A 17,141-nucleotide genomic window follows, 5' to 3' on the forward strand; every position below is an offset into this window, starting at 1 on the left:
CTTCCTCCCCCCTGCCCGGTTTGAGGCCGGCGGCAGCGGCTCTGGGAGAGAGGCCGGCGGCTCTCCCGGCACAGGCTCCGCGGGCCCTTTCCCGCCTGGCGCGGCGGCGGCGGCGGGAAGAGCGCGGGAGGGGGAGGGCGGGGAGCGCCAAGAAAAGGAGCGAAACGGCTCCGCGCGGGCGGGAGCCCCGTCCCGCGCGCCCGCTGCCTCGCGCCGCCTGCCCGCGCTCTGATTGGCCGGCGGCGCGGCCGGGGCTCCCCGGCGGCCGCTCCTGATTGGCCGGATTGTAAAGCGATGTCTGAGGGCGCCTGGCGGGAGCGGCAGAGCCGCGCGCCCCCCGCGCGCCCCGGCCCCGGCCGAGGTGAGGGCGCGGAGCCCGCCGAGCCTCCCGCCCCTCCCTCCCTTCCCTTCCCTCCCTCCCTCCCTCCCCGGGAACGCAGCCCCGAGAGCATCCGCGCTCCCCGCGCGTCCCTCCGGGGACGGGAGCGGCTGCCCTTAAGAGCGGGGCTAAAAGCGCCTTCTCGCTTTGCAGATGGAGGTGAGCGTGCTGGCGCTGCGGGACCTGGCGAGCGCCCGGCCGGGGCGGCGGGGCCGCGCCGAGGCGGCCCAGAAGGTGAGTGGGAGGGCAGGCCGGGGGTCCGGTCCGGTCCGGCGCCGCTCGTTCCCTGAACGCGTTGTCCGGAGCCCAGGGCCGGTACGGGGAGGGGAGGAACGGGGAGGAAGGGACGGCGTCTGGAGCGGTGGGCGCCACGGAGCCCCAGCCCCGCGAGTGCAGGGCCGCCACCCGGGGGGCTCGGACGGGGGCCGGGCTCTGGATCGTGCTTCTGTGGCTTCTGTGGGCAGCGTTTGAGGGGCTGCCCATCGAACCTGCTCTGCCCTGTTGGTCTGTGCAGCAGCATCTTACCTGTGAGCACTTGGAGCACTGGCATGTCCAGCGCTACCCTTAAGATAAAGAAATAATCCAGTGTAAGAAGCCTGAGTCATGCCACCCTTGCCACTAAGTGAAGTGATTGCACTCTGGTACTACACACCGGGAAACACCATTGAACTTTCACATGAGTAAAGCTCACTCGGTGATCTCAAGTGTCCAATGACTACTATGTGGTAAGGTGGACAGAGCTCTTGTAGAGGCTCATGGTTCTAAAGGAAAGAACCACCAGGCCTAAGCTGGCACAGGAATAGTCCAGTTCTGTTATTTAGCAGTAGTTTGAGCACGCTGATGGACACGTCCACTAGGTTTCCATTCTGGTCTGTGTTCATGAAGCAGTGTTCTCCAGCCAAGAGGCTAAGTAGGGCCACTCAGCAAGGAACAAGCTCATTGCTTCCCTACTGCCTCACCAGCCAGGAGACTGCGTGTGTAGCCTCGGGCATAACCTTACTCTCTAATGTCTCCTGAACTAGATGCAATTCACGATCTCTTGTCCATGCTCAATCTGAGTCCTCCAAAATTCACACAGTTCTTGTCAGATTACACTTTTATTATATCAGAGATTTTTTTTTAATTACTGCTTGCATACTAAGTTCATGAACTGGCCTTTCCTGTCCACTATCTCATGCTTCTACCAACTGCCCTTGCAGTTCTGTGCAATACAGGTAGGACTTCACAGAGTGTTGCAGCTACTGAAAAAAAAAGGGGGGAGAGAGGGTGAAAGTGTTTCTTACTTTAGTAGCAATCATGATAGTAGAAAGTAAAGATCTGATAGTAGGAAATAAAAATTTGAAAGTGCATAGTTATGTGCTTTTCACACTTTTTTCATTGTGGTATTTGCACAGATGTGAACATCTGAGGTACTGAAACAGCATGTTGCTTCACCTGCCCTCACTGCAGTTCCATTACCACCAGACATAATGAACAAGAACTTTAGGGGAAGATAGACTTTCTGCATTACTTAACGGTTGATTATGTGAAATTGCAAGAAAATATTGAGTGCCAACACTATATGAATATATATTCCAAGAAGTACCATGGCCTCTAAGTTGACCCCTACTTGTCACAGTGTAGTAAGTTTGCAACAACAGTGAGACAGTTGTAAAAAATGGATGTATTTATTACATTCTTTTGGGTAATTCATAGGTGAATGTTTGCAGAAGTGTTCTTCATAGGTGGTCAGAGCACAATGCTTTTGATGTGCCAAATTTGTTTCCAGTCTGAATGCCACAAAACTGCTCCTAGAAAAAGCTAGTTTCAGTTGTTACTAGAACTTTTTTCTAGCTAGACTATGAATGTTCGGATGACCTCTGGAATCACCTGTTAAAACATATTTCAGCTGCAGAATAGTTAAATTACTCCAAGTAAAAGGAAAAACTTCATAAAGTTCTTGTGGTAATCCAGTATAAATTAAAATTTCTGTATTTCAAGGCAGTATCTCAAATATACTTCCTCCAGTACAGCAGCATGTAGAATATTTTAACATTCCCAACAAAGGCAGAATAACTGAATAACTCTCAGCTAAATATAGCTGAGAGTGCCAAGGCACACGTCAGTAAAACTGCCTTCATAAGAATCATGAAATTGATTAATGGAACGTGTCTGAAGAACTTTGTGTCTAAAGAACTTTGTTTTTAATAGGAAAACATATTTGATCGATCCAGGATGGCCCCAAAGACTCCCATTAAGAGTGAACCAATTGATTTATCGAAGCAAAAAGGCTGCACACCGGAAAGAAATCCAATTACACCTGTTAAGATCACTGACAGACCTCAGCCTGATCCCTGGACTCCTACTGCTAACCTGAAGATTCTTGTTAGTGCTGCTAGCCCTGACATGAGGGACAGGGAAAAGAAGAAAGAGCTCTTCAGACCCATAGAAAACAGTGAGCAGAGTGACACACCTGATTCATTACAGGTGAGACTCAGAACACCATTACCTTATATTCAGCTAGGATTCAGATTTTCCTTAAGTTGCTCCTCAGTTTGCTTCCATCTGGTTCTTTGCTCCCTATGGAAAGGTGCAGAATTGTAAGACATTGCCAAGGACACTTCCACCAAAACAGCACTGACTGAGCAGCAGGACTTGAAAAGATGAAAAATAACTCTTATTAGTAATTGACCTGAGATCCCCTCAAGAACTTGAATATTACTTAAAAGGACAGTGAAGGATGTAGAGCATAAATGTGATTTTCCCCAACTGAAGTACTTTTGAACCACATTAGAAAGAAAATCGCCAGATCTGTTTTCAGCAAATGTCATTTTCAAAAATAAATTTGACAGTGAGGGAACATACTTTCCAAATCTTATACCTCATCTGCAACTGTCTTGCAAAGTGGTCTGCTGAAACCCTTTTTTCCCCACTTTCCCACCAAACTAGTGGTCAGAAAGCAAGGCCAAGCATTAAAATTTCTACTTCACATGACTCAGGTAATGCAGGGATTGATCCCTGTCCTCACTTTAGGAAGTCTGTCCCTGGAGAGGATGAGATTGTAGTAAGCATCATTACGGTTTTCTTCCTTCATCTTTTTTTTTTTTGTTCCAACAACTGCTTTTCCTCTCCTGGTTTATTTCTTGTAGGATATCCTTCCCTGGTGATTTCAGCAACAGGAAAATAGTTCTGGGTCCTACTGGGAAGCATCATTTCATAGGTACAGATCATTCTAGAAGTGTAGTTTTTACAGCAACTGCAGTAGCAATAGTAGTGTAGAAAATTCTGCAGTTTTCATAGTCATAACAAAGCAAACAATTCTTTAAAGATCATTGCTAACGAAGTGTCCAGTAGGCAGAAAATAGTTGATGTTTAAGGTTAGTTCATTACCGCTCCAAGCCTGCTAAGATCACACAGCATTTTTGGGGTGGCTACGATAAAGATTTCAAATATTTTCTAGTTGTAAAACTTCCATTTAATAATTTTCTGCACTTAGAAAGGTAACATACAAAAGAAGTAGACGTTTCAGAGTAAGAATACTGCTATTTCCCTGCTATTTAAAACTCAGTTCTATCAGAGCACCAGCCTGCCACAAGGTTACTTAGTTACAGCTACCACAGGACAATTTAAGATCCCATAAGCAAGGAAACACAGGTTTTAACAGCTACTACCACCTTCAGCTTTTCTTTGCCAGAGGGCAAGACTTCTTTTCCTTTTTATAACACAGAGGGAAACCCCAGAGTTACCAGTGCAAAATAATCCTCTATCATTCTTTTTTTGTGATAAATAAACATACTTCTTCCTACGTTCTTGCCACCATGGTTTTGCTGGTTTCTATTTTTTTCCTCGCTGTAGGGTCAGAAAGACCACATTCAGGCCATCCTACAGAATTACTTAAGCTAACATCTTGACTACATTTAAGGTTCAAAGACTGAGTAGCACCTTTTTTTAAGTGATAGAGTCACTGTAAAAGTCAGCGAAAAGAGCTATTGCAGGAATTTCTTGATGGCTTCTGCATCTCCTGTTTTATTAGATCCAGAAGTGTTTAGGAGCATATTCTTCCTTCTTTCCAAAAGAAATACTCTTTCTTGAGTATAATCTTATCATCTGCTAGTCTTGGGTGTTGATCTTACTGGCTTTTTTCCCTTATGCATGGCCACTATTTCATAATTGCACAGATGAGAGTTTTTCTGTAGGTATCTTGTGTGATGAAATAAGAAGAGCTTGCAATTGTGTTATCCAAGTGCTCTGTGCTTTCAAGGTGTCCATGTTTTGGGGTTTTTTTTGAATTAGAAAATACCTTAAATATTGGTGACATCTGAAATATGCCTCACTTGACTATGTCTTGCTTTTAAAAGCTCTGCACTAAAGGGTTAACATTTATTTTTTAACAGTATGATATAGTAGATGACGGCACGGTTGATGAATTTGAAAAGCAGAGACCCAGCAGAAAACAGAAAAGCTTAGGACTCTTGTGCCAAAAGTTTCTAGCTCGCTATCCAAATTACCCATTGTCAACAGAGAAAACTACCATTTCTTTGGATGAAGTGGCTGCAATTCTTGGTATGTATACCTGCAAAACTGGGGTAACTGATCACCTGGGGTAACCTAACAGGTGGGCCTCCCAAAGATCATATTCTAACAGACTACATTCAAGATCTGCCTTCTCCAGCATCTGGATACTCTTTAATCATACTAATCAAGAGTTGGAAATGCCTAATATTCCTCAGTGTCTTTGTTGTTTGGTAGCACTACCATTTTGAAATCTGTTTTCTGACTTTCTGCACTTTTTACTGGACAGATCTTGCTTCCAGCTGTTTCTGAACTCAGTTGCTGTCTTAAATATTCAATTTGTTGAACACTGAAGGAGTTAGGATTTACAAACCCCCTGAAGGAGGGTTTATAGACAAGAAATTTTGTCAAAATGAAACATTTGAGGAAATTATTGCATACTGGTATGTGTAGATCAGTTGTGTTTACTCTCTGACTTCTGAACATGTTTGACATCATATCTTCCGAGATCTCATGGTTCATCAAGGTTATCTTAGCTTTGAATATTGCCTTGTGATGGGAAGGTGCTGGGAGAGCTGAAAGAGTACCATGAGAAAATGTCATGTATTGAGGTGGCAAGAAGGTTTTGAGTAGCCCATTTGCTGGTTCTGCTGTTAAGTTTGGTGTTAGTTAAAAGATTAATGAAATATCTGCCAGAAGTAATAAAACTTGGAAGAGAGGACTCAGCCAGGACAGATTAATAACAAAAATATCCGAGTCCTTGGAGAGGTGGTTTCTTAGCTAGGAAGGGCTTTACAAAATTTGACTTAAACTAAATAAATCTTGTATCTACATTTAAGACTCAGGTATTAAGAGGAAAAGAATTAAATTTGTCTGTTTTGGGAAGGAACAGAAGAATGATATCTTCTGTGCCTCTGTTAAGAAGGGCCTTGGAATACCCATTTTTTTGCCTTGGTAGAGTGAATTGGAAATAGGATAGAATACAGATTAGGTAAATAGATATCAGAATAATCAGAAATACTAGCTAGAGTACAGATTAGGTAAATTATTTTTAAAATTAATTGTTCTTTTAGATTCTACAGTTATTCTTTTATGTGTTTGCATGAGATGCTCATGCTCCAACTTTGTACAGTTGAACATGAATAGTGCTTTATTCTGTGTTGGGAGTGGCATTACCTTGCTTTCCTAAATAACAGAAGCTTTCCTCTAAAACTTACTGTTGGAAATTTCACCTCCTGGAAATTGGAAGGTTTTGGTTGTCTTTTTCCCTTTGGTTTTCTCTTCCTTGCTTGTATCCACTTGCTTCAGTGACCACAAAATTACCTCCTGCTGATGTTGCTGCTCGCGATGTAACAAATGGCATCTGTGATACAGCTTTTGCTACAAATGTATATTGCTTTGTTCACGGAAGACCAGTGGAAGGCCACAAAGGGGGCTGTACTGCTGGTGCCTGACAGACTCCAGGATATGTGTAGCCCTCTCGTTTTTTTTTAATTGTGTTTCGCTCCAAATTCTTCACAGCTAGCGCTTGTTCTGCTCAGCTGATGTTAAGTGTTAAAAGATTTTTGGTGCAGATGCTGCCATCAGCATATAGTACATTGTTTTACATATAACAGCCACACTTCAAACAGCACTGGACACAAGCACCTAGGACAGTGAGCACTGCCATCAACCTGTTCATAATCAATCCCCAACTTTGCTCACATCAGTCAGGCCAAACTCAAGCTGGACATATTTCATAAATTTCCTACAGGTATAGACCCAGCCAGCATTCATGATTCATTTCTGTTGTATTGAGGTCTCATTCTATACCGCTCTACACCTCTGCACCTTGTGAAGCTTTTGATGCCCCTTTACTTGGTAACTTACTTGGCAAGTAAAACTAATTGTGTCACTAAGTGCAAGTGGAGGACTGCATTCCCCCTGGTTTCTGTATGGAGGGACTTTTATGCGGTGGCAGACCCTTTTCTGCCCTCTATTACACACAGGCTTGTGTACAGGTACGTGTCTGAGTGTTGAAGCTCTGTGTAAGGAAGATCCAAAGTGCTCTGAAAACCCTGGGGCAGTTTGGGTAGTGAATGGGGCTGGTAGGTGGTAATCAGTTCTAAACACAGTTTGAGCTGAAGCCATGGCTGTGCTGGAAGTTAAAATGGACACAGAACAACATAGTGTGAAGCTGGCCATGCATAAATCAGATTTTCAGTGTGCAAATATAGATGTATCTAATAGAATGTGTCCACATGAACACTGAAAATGTCTATTAGAGAACAACCTGTACTCTGTTTGCTTCTGCTGAACTAAGATGAGCATCTATGTCTTTTTTATCTGCTCCCCTCTCCACTTCCCAAACAGGAGTTGAGCGGAGACGAATTTACGATATCGTGAACGTCCTGGAGTCATTGCACTTGGTCAGCCGTGTGGCCAAGAACCAATACTGCTGGCATGGCCGGCACAACCTCAGCCAAACTTTGAAAATGCTGCAGGAGGCAGGAGAGCTGCAGTATGGAGAGTTAATGACCTCCCAGCACAAGGAGCAGGACTTAGAATACAAATTTGGAGAACGGAAAAAGGAAATTATTCCAGATTCTCAAGACAGACCATTACTGGACTTTTCAGAACCAGATTGCATCTCTGGTAAGATGATTACTAAATGGCTAATGATACAGAAACACATATCTCTTTCTCCAGTTTACTGTGTCGCTTTTTCCTTTGCTTTGCCTTTAAATTAAATAACAAAAGCTTTTCCTTTGCAAAGAGGTGCTGAATTCTCCATGGAAGGTACAGAATTCTTCCTTCTCTCCTGTCCCTAACACAGGTCTCAAGACAGATACTTTTCTCTGTCCTGCAGACTGGCAGGAAGTTGTGCTGGACAATCCAGTTCTCTCCCCACGTGTATCTGACACTACATGCTTTATCCTGACAGAAAGCACCATCTGAATTTGTCTACTCTTTGCATGCTCCCCATATAACACATAATGGTTTTAAATTACAAAGTCCATTAGTCACAAAATTATAGTGGCACAAAACTGTGTCATGTAACATAGAATCAGCTTTGGAATTTCACTTTCCAAAACCTATTTTTCAAGTTTGAATTTTTAATGCCCTTTGAAGAGACTCCTGTCTGCATTAATCAGTTATTTGCTGCCTTTCAATAAATTTCTGCCTTCTGGCAAGGAAATACTTTGCTTATTTTGTGTGGGAGAAACCTTCTTACTAGTTTTCTGGCGGTGATGGATGACATATGCTAAGAGGCTTGGGTATTATTTGTAATGCAGCATCTGCAAACAGCAGAAAGGACAAGTCATTGCGGATTATGAGCCAAAAGTTTGTCATGCTGTTCCTTGTCTCCAAGACCAAGATAGTCACTCTGGACATCGCAGCAAAGATACTGATAGAAGAAACCCAGGATACAGTGGACCACAGCAAATTTAAAAGTAAGATGGCTAATGAGAGGCAAATCAATCAATCAATCAATCAGTGAGTAAAGATAATGGGGACACGTTTGGAGTGACACCAAACAGACACCAGTATGTAACAGCAGAAGCAATTTGTACATTTTTCCTGGGATACGTTCTGGGGTTTTTTTCATTGAAAATGTGTATTTGTGGAAACAGAGCTTAGTGTGGGGAAGAGTCAGTTTGACAGTTATCTCCCAAATTCAACTTCAAAATAAAAAAGAAAATTTGTTAGTTTGGATTTTTTTTTTCATACTTAAATCCTGTTTCCTGTACTGCTCTGAATGATGTTTCAGAACTGAAACATGTTGTTTAATTTAATGGAATTAATTTTCTCTCTGCAGAAATGTGTTCCTTCTCCTTTTTACCCCAGAAATCTTTCACAGCTGGATGGCAAATCCTCAGTTTGTGAGGATTTGTACTTCAATCCCTTGGATAACATGGGAAAACTTGGCATTAGTAAACAAGTCTTCTAAGATAAAGACTTTTAAGTCTTTAAAGTACTTCTAAAGTAAAGCATTTGCACTTCAGTCTTAAATTTCTTCCCTAAGTATGAGAAGAAATGTGAGGAGTTCAGCTGGAAAATATGTGGGTATCATAGTCAGCTCAAAGGTGTTATTTACTAGAGTCACAGAGATTTTGCTGAGTATGTTTATATTTTTTAAAATTATAAATATGTGTCCTCATGTGAGCTGCGCACTGTTGTGCCTCTTGCCCCCAACTTCTCTTTACCTTCATGGAGGTAGTTGCCTTTTCTGGGCAAGTTGATGATGCAATCACTTCCTAACCTATTTCCATCAAAATGAAGAAGGTGAGTTTAAACCTGAGCAGCTAAGATATGAAACAGCAGTGACAATCAGGTGGGAGTTGGCATGGCAGCCTTCATAGGAGGTAGCCAAAGTCCATGCCAATTTGATTTTGGCCACCTCATCTATGAAAGCTGTGGTCAAAGTCTGGAATGAAATTAGCACATAAATATGTCCTGTATGCATGGTAAACCTGACTCTCTTATCTACTCCTGCCTTTTGTTGTTAGCAAAGGTACGAAGACTGTATGATATTGCCAATGTTCTCACCAGCCTAGGCTTGATCAAGAAAGTCCATGTCACAGAGGAACGAGGACGCAAACCGGCTTTCAAGTGGATTGGGCCTGTGGAATTCCCTGAAAACACTGGTAACTTGTGTAGCTGGCATTTATATTCTTTTTTCTTTGATGCTCTCTTCTCAGTTGGTAAAAGGTTGCTTTCTGTGTGTAAAGAATGGCTCAGCATTCAGTGGGTACCCTGTAATTATTAACTGCTGCCAACTCAACATTGGCCCATGTTAGACTCTGCACCCAAGATCTGGATCTGTGGAGGGATGTCAAAGGATACTGTGTCTTGTAGGTATTCTTACACTGACTTAGATAACTATATGCATAACTGTATGAATTGTAGACCAATAGATATATAGATAGATAGAACTGATACCTTCAAATCTGGGTCCATAGCTGCACTGGGTTGCAAAATTTTGGTAATTCCATAATAATTATACAGTGAATTATTTTATTTTTAAGGGTACATACCAAGGTAGAGCAGGGCTGTTTCTTGCTTATGGCCCCTTTTACAAAAGCTTTGTCTGCAAAAGAACAAGGTGGTGGGACAAAGCATCTCTGTGAGCTGATGTTCCTTGGCTAGAAGCCAGAGCAAAGGGAAGCTCTTTGGCTTTGATATTTGCATCAGGACAGTGCCAGGAACAAGTAAAATGAAGGATAATGTAAATACTATCTTAGTAGCCTTTCCCCTCCTCGCTAGCACACTAGAATGTGGCTGCTGCTGCAGCTGCTATGGAATGGATGGAAGGAAGCCCTTACCTTGTCTACTGGTGCTTACTGAATTCTAGACTTGTTTCAGTGTTGAGTGGTTTGAGATAATCGAGAGGTTGCCTCTTCCCTTAATGCCAAGTCTAGTAATATGGCAGAAGCCTAAATGACAAGCTGTGTTGCCTGAAGGACTGTTGTACAAAATGATGTCCCTACAGATGAGTTGAGAGGACATAGCCCAACGTCAGATCCTGTGCCAGGGACACAGAGAGGAGCCTGTGTCCAGTACCAGACCAGTGCTACTGGAAAGCAAAAGTTTACACGTCACGCTTCGTTTAACAGTGCGCAGCCTTGTGAAGCAACCAGAAGGAAGGTCAGTTCTGAGCCTAACAGCCCACGTCAAGAGAGGCAAGGTAACTACTAATGAAGCATGTTCTTTTCTATCCCACTGGACCTGCCCAGATTGAGGGCACTTGATTGGGTGAATCAGCATAATTAAATATGTGAATTACTCTTGGGAGGTACCTATATTTCTACTGTTCATGTGATAATGAAATTTCTGGTTTAGAACCTCCAATCAAATGCCTCAAGTTACATGAGGTGAATCTGGGCCATAATGCAATTGAATCTGCAGTTTATTTTCTGCAGCTAAATGTTTCTCTTTACTGCAACTATACTACAGTTTGTACTGTGAAAACTTGATTAAGATAAAAACTTTAGCCACATAATGCTTCCTTTATTTTATATTTCCTAATATAGTGAAATTTACTGTAACAATCTAACAGATAGTTGTTAAAAAAGATAAAGTAATTACAGAGCTTTTCACAGTTCCCTCTTATGGGAAATGACGATGTTGAACACGCCTCCAGTGGGACTTGAGAGTTCTCAGTATCTTGCAGGTTCTGGCTGTAGGTGATTAGTGGATGTTATAAAAATGTGTCAGGACTGAAAAATTATAGCAATTATTTTATATGGCCAGTATCAAAATATGCTTGGTAAACCTATCTGAGATTAATTGAATACCTCTTTGTTTTTTCAGCCGCTACTGCGAATTCAGATGAAAATTGTTCCAAAATGATAAATCTAGCAGCTGTCTGCAGACAGAAAATAGAGGAAGATACTGGGTAGGTTGGTCTTAACTCTTGTCCAGTTGCAGCTTTGTGCTTGTCATGTTTAGTTTAAGGACAGATTCCATTGATGAGACTGAAATAAAAAAATTGCCAGAAAGTCTCATTATTACAATATTAATACTGATAATACTGATTTTAATACTAATGTTGATATATATATATATACTGATATATATATAATATTGATAATACTAATTTAATACTGATTTATTTTTTTTTCATGGTCATTTTACACCCACTTGTACCAGTGTTGGTGTTTTGCTTCAGTAGCTCTTTCTGTCATATGTTTTTATATAGGTCATTCCTGCATCCTTTGACCTATTGTCTGGGTAGGTTGTGCAAGTTATGATTCCATGGAAGGGCATCTCCGTCTCTCATCTGTCTTCTCTACACCTATTCCAGTTTGAATTCATTTTTGAATGATTGACTAGTCAAGTGCAGCCAAAAGCATTATTGATCCACCAAAAACCTGAGAGCTCTGCTTCTGTGTAATTAAAAATGATAAAAAGTGACCCTTCTTGTGAACTGTGTAAAAATTGTCATTTAGGGGTGGAATTTTTCCACATTTATGTCCAAATAGTACCTCTTTGCTTCTAAGGATAAAACAGGGGTTTAATTTTGGAGTAAATGTTTTTCCTCTTTTCATTATTGTTTGGGGTTTTTTTGTTTTTTAGGAATAAAGCTTGTGACACCGAAACAATACAAAGTTCAGCAAAGAACTCCAACATAACCTTACCCTTCTCCCATCTTCCTGTTCCTGGGGACTCTGATTTTTGTGTTAACCCTTTGCCTCAGGCAGTTTTCCCTGTGGTTCAGGCAGATGTGCCAAACTTCTCACTACCAGTTGGTATCAGCAGCCAGGCTTCACATTCTTCCACGCCAGCAGACTCCAACGCAGAAAATGGAAAACCTACCCTGGTCCCCAGCCAACCCTTCGTGTGCTTTCCATCTTCATCCCTTTTTATGTTGTGCCATGGTCTTCAGGAAAATAACTTGAGCGAGCCCCTGCCCACTGCAGGAGACCTGGGAAACAGGAATGCAGAAGCTCAGGCTGCTGTGCCTCCCACTGTCTGCCAAAAACGCAGCTCCCACAAGTGCTCATCGCCCTCTGCACCTGATGAAGAGCCAGCTGCTAAAAAGCAGACGTTGGAGCACAGTGATGTGCCCCTCTCACTTGTAGTACCCAAGGTAAAGTGATTTTCATTATCACTTAGGCTTTCTCATAGTAAGGAAAGATTTTTGCCTAAGACAGTGTTTTTGGAAGGGAAAATTCACTACACTGCTCTTGAGAGAGAAAAATGCTGTCTCCCACATGTTAATAAACTTGCAAGGGGGCTGTGTCAGGAAGTATAAGCATTAACTGGGAGATGTTTTCACACTAGCAGGGGAAAATGGACTTGGATTGCTTTGCATAGTGATGTGATGCTCAGCTGTTCTTTGGAATTAGCATCCTGATCATTTTCTTCAGCAAAACAATGGGTCAGAGGGGAAGAAATCAATGTAATTATTACTTTTCTTCCCCTGTTAGCTTGGGCTTTCCCAGACAGCAGCAGCATTGCTTACTCCACTGAGCTATGGCAAATGTGATTTGATCTTTCCCCCTACTCTCCAGCCTGAGTCCCTCTCTCTGAGGCCCAGTGCTGCCCACAGGCTGGTGAAAGAAGATGATGATGATGAAGGCAACGCCTAGTTATCTCAGAATTCACTAAAATACTGAAAGTAGAGGTCAGGCTCAAGATCATGTCATATAAACCATTTGAATATTGAATATAAACCATTTGAAGCAAGTGTTTCTCCTTGTCAATAAAAAAGTAATCCCAGAGGTCAGGTATTTCTTATGTAGTGTATCCAAGTACTGAATGTGAACTACAGCAAAGGGCACAGGATTTAGGCATCACTAATATGGCTCTTCAAACCCTCAAACAAAATTTTTAGCTTAGTGATTTGCTAATCAGGTTTGTGCTGCTCCTTTGCACAGATGCACAAGGAAGGTGCATGAGAGGTATTGTATTATTTCAGTTTGGACTCGTCATTTCCACTTTTGTTTTTGCTTAGAAGCCTTCTGAGTCACCAAAGGCAGAATCTTCCCCAGGAGGTGGCTGTTCAGCTGCTGTACATCTTGAAAACAATCATCTTGACCTTGCAAGTCCTGCTGCTCCAGAGGCAGCAAACAAGGAGTCTACTAAGCCTTTCGATTGTCTGGAGCAAGAAAAACAATCTCAGAGCAAAGAACCTGATGAACCCTCTAAAGGAAATGAGCACATCTCTAAAGAAAATGCCAATCAACCTTTCCAGCCACAGTATCTTTATGTTCAGCCTGCTGCTGGTAAGGACAGCCATGAGATCTAGAGGCACCCAAACCTCTGTATCTGTTCACTGAGTAAATACTGAGTCCTACAAATAGGTGAATATTTGACATAAAAAACCCTGACAGCAGTTCTCTGTAGTAGTTTAGTAACTCTGAAATCTCTTGACTCAACGTAAACTGTTGTTTTCAATTGTTGAAAGGAGGCATTTTTCTGAGCTTCCCAAACATTACTAGTATTAAACAGTGTGGGGTATGTATGCCTGAATTATATGCAGCAAAAAAAGACACTTATCCAACACTTGAAACTCAAAGGTGCTGGAAGTTTAGATTTGGCAGTAGGCTGGCCAGTATAGAACAGCAGCATCCCCTGAGTGTATGAATTTCATCGCCTTCAAACTTTGTACTGTCTTGTAACATACGTTATCAGTGTAACCCCTGAAACCCAAGGCACTGGGAATGTTGCCAGCCCTGCTTGTATGACACTGTGGAGATCTAGAGGAAGCAGCTGAAAATACTGCAATGGGATTTCATGTCCACCATGTTTTGTGCCTGTGTTTTTGTGCAGTGGATGACTGCTTTGTGGGAACAGGACATGTGGCAGATTTCCATGACTACTGCTTTAGTCTTTGATTCAGTCATGACATGGAGTAGGGTCTATAGCATTTCATTTAGGTCAGAGATGCTCAGTTTAAGAGTGCTGATCCTGGTATTTTCTGCTTCAACACAGTAGTTTAGCTGTTCTAAGCAAAATTAAAGTCTCTGTGATATATCCTTGTGGGTGTCTCCCATTTTTTGGGTTTGATTTGTCTGGGGTTTTTTTTCCCTCATTAAAAGTAATGTACATGTTTGCATATAGCAGAGGATGATTCCAGTTAGTGAAAAAAAAATTTGTTTAGCCAGGATGTTGCTTGTAATCAAAGTTAGAAGCAGAAACCAGCAAGGGGTGTGGTTGGTACTTCGTATGACCTAAGTAAATGGATGCAGGTACAGTGAATGGACAAGTAGGGAGGAAAATGCAGGCAGGGAAGGAAAGGGAGCTGGACAGAAGAGTTAGGGGTTTATGACAATTTTCTTCCTTATTTTTTATTATTTTGTCATAGTTTACTTCCTAGGCAGGCTTTATTGTCACACCTTTTTCCTCTTGTAGATGAAGTTACAGTAATTTAATTCCCTTTTTCAAGTGTATTTATGCTTTGTTTTTTCTCTCTTTGGTTTAGGATTAAGCAGTTTTAATTTCCTGTTCTCTGCAAACCAAGCCCCTGGTGCCATCAGCCTGGCCGCGAACCAGTTGCCGTCTCTAAGTGTACCCTGTGTCATGGTGCCATCAGCAGCCTTGGCTTCCTTCCCTCTCGTTTGCTCTCCCTCGTTCACCAGTCCTCTTTCCCCAGTTCCCGATGGCCCCTTCTCAGCCGCTGCCTCCACAAATTTCAGTATGTCCAGCCTGGCATCAACCAGCCCCGTGTTCATAAGCACCACGGCCGTCGTCACCCCCAAGGTCTCACCCGCCCCCTCGGTGGATCCACAGCAGCCGGCTCACCCTGCTCTGCACCTGAGTCCTGTGCTTACAAGGTCTTGCAGTGCTGTTAAGCTGGACTCCCCTGTGTGTATGGGACACCCGGTGACCCTTCTGAAGCTGCAGCAGGTAAGGGGGAAGGTGAGCAGGAGCGGTGATGGAAGAGCTGTGTCAGGTGCCTGACGGCAGCGTGTGCCCACAGGCTGGTGCCTCTGTGTCAACGCTGAGAGCTGGTGTCTCCACTTAGCCTATGTGTGTCCGTCCTAGCGGTGGCATAGGGTGTGGGACACTGTTCAATACACAGCACAGCACATTTAGTCCTGAACAGTGAAGTGCTTTTATAACTCTTACAGAAATTCTAAAATCCCCCAGCAATCTAAGTTTTTTTCCCCCATCTGACAGTGTCATTGTGTGCTATGCAATGGCTACAGAAAAACATTAGGAGGACAGGAGGATTATGTGTCAGAATTCAGGAGTCAGCTGGCTGCAACACTTTTTCAGTAGTAGTGTCGTGGGTTATCCCTTCAGCCCTGTTCTGATCTCTCTTCACTGTGTAATGGAAAAGTAATAGCATCATCAGAGCTGAGTGAAAACAATTATTGTGGGATTGTTGATCTTTTTGTATATATTTTTTAATTTACCATAGAACCAGACTTTTAGTTAAAAAAATCAGAAATTCAATCGTGAGGGAGGACTCATTTATCTGAAACACAGTGAGTGACATAAAACAGTCATGTCACACAGTGTTACCTTTACAACTATTAGCGGTGACATTTTGGCACTAATTCAATTCATATTTGTAAATCTGTGATTTGTTTGCCTGTTGCCTAATTCAGTGACAAATAGATTGAATAGATTTGGAAGCGTTATAAACATTACTTTATGTTTATCTTCTTCAAGCTTAGGAAAAGGCTGTAATAAGAGAATGGCAGCCAGTCTGATTACAGATGCTAACATTGGAATTTTCAGTAGAGCGGCACTTAGAAGAGGTCAGGGTTTAGAAGAGTAATTTTTGATTTCTCTTGATGGTAACAAATAACAAAAGTGAGTAAAACATCATGGAAGAGCAAGAGCCATTGAAGCTAAAGGACAAGATTGTCATAAGAACAAATGAGTGTGAACTAATTATGAAAAAATTCAAGCTGGAAATTAAAGGCTTTCATCTTCCAGCAGTGCTGTACTAGCATCTAGTTCCAGAACAAAAAGCTTTTCACGTGGAGCTTCTGAAAGGATGTGTAGCAGGGTACAGGATTAATGTCTCCCAGTTGTCCTCTGTTTGCCCACTTATGTGTAGGCTTTGACAAAATCCTGCCAAATAGTTTTGGTTTTGTTTTTTTGAGTTTGTTTTGTTTTGTTTTTCACAAATAGCCTTCGTCAGCTCCTCTCACTCCCAAGAGCATTCGTCCTGCACATCATGAGGCATTTTTTAAAACTCCTGGAAGTCTTGGAGACCCTGTGGCATGGAAGAAAAATGAAGGCAACCAGACCAGAAATGCCAGCTCTGTGCAGAGGAGACTGGAAATCTCTAGTACCAGCCCTGACTAATTCCACTCTTTGCAAGGGGTGGGCAGATTGTCCTCAGACCCTGTATCAATTACAAGAGAGCAGCTCTTACCTGGCAAGAGGAGGACGTTAAAATGTCACCCCTTTTGGCATGCTTCCCCACTATCTATTCACCCACTGGTTCTGTTAGCCATCTTCTTCAAAATCACCCTTGGTACAGAAATCCTTTTACTGAATTGTTCCTTCAGTACTGATTTGAATTCAGATTCTGTGCTTCACACAGCCTTGTGAGCATCAAGTTGTAATTGTGATTTTAATTTGGGAAACTGTCTTCATTTCTGTGAAGAGATGCAAACAGATTCTTTTGGAGTCCCCAGGGGTTCTTTATTCATGGTTTTAAGTGAGATGTCTAGCACTTATCCGGGGTAAGCATTTCATTTGCATGTACTCTACTTACCCTGAGTAAATCTGTGGTAAAATGATAAACTTTTGCAGTTGTGAGAGCAACTACTTCCTTGGTTCCAATCTGTCAAATCCTGCCTCTGCAGTGCAACCCCTTGCT

The 17,141-nt window shown here is 42.4% G+C and overlaps 1 protein-coding gene across 1 annotated transcript; it reads left to right on the plus strand.

Annotated features, from left to right (window-relative positions):
• The first annotated feature begins 532 nt into the window (after positions 1–532).
• LOC131592156 (transcription factor E2F7-like) lies at positions 533–16,621 on the plus strand. The gene is made up of 12 exons (XM_058863471.1): positions 533–613; positions 2,570–2,845; positions 4,753–4,921; positions 7,223–7,504; positions 8,146–8,304; positions 9,361–9,498; positions 10,344–10,538; positions 11,165–11,249; positions 11,930–12,443; positions 13,311–13,581; positions 14,781–15,205; positions 16,445–16,621. The coding sequence occupies exons 1-12, from the start codon at positions 533–535 to the stop codon at positions 16,619–16,621; spliced, it is 2,772 nt and encodes a 923-aa protein (XP_058719454.1).
• Positions 16,622–17,141: the final 520 nt, after the last annotated feature.

The sequence above is a fragment of the Poecile atricapillus genome, chromosome W (assembly GCF_030490865.1).
Source record: "Poecile atricapillus isolate bPoeAtr1 chromosome W, bPoeAtr1.hap1, whole genome shotgun sequence".
Taxonomy (NCBI): domain Eukaryota; kingdom Metazoa; phylum Chordata; class Aves; order Passeriformes; family Paridae; genus Poecile; species Poecile atricapillus.

Coding starts and splice junctions, on each gene's coding strand:
- LOC131592156 (XM_058863471.1), top strand. CDS start 533: ATGGAGGTGAGCGTGCTGGCGCTGCGGGACCTGGCGAGCGCCCGGCCG. Junction 2,846..4,752: donor ACACACCTGATTCATTACAG/GTGAGACTCAGA, acceptor ATTTTTTAACAG/TATGATATAGTAGATGACGG. Junction 11,250..11,929: donor AAAATAGAGGAAGATACTGG/GTAGGTTGGTCT, acceptor TTTGTTTTTTAG/GAATAAAGCTTGTGACACCG.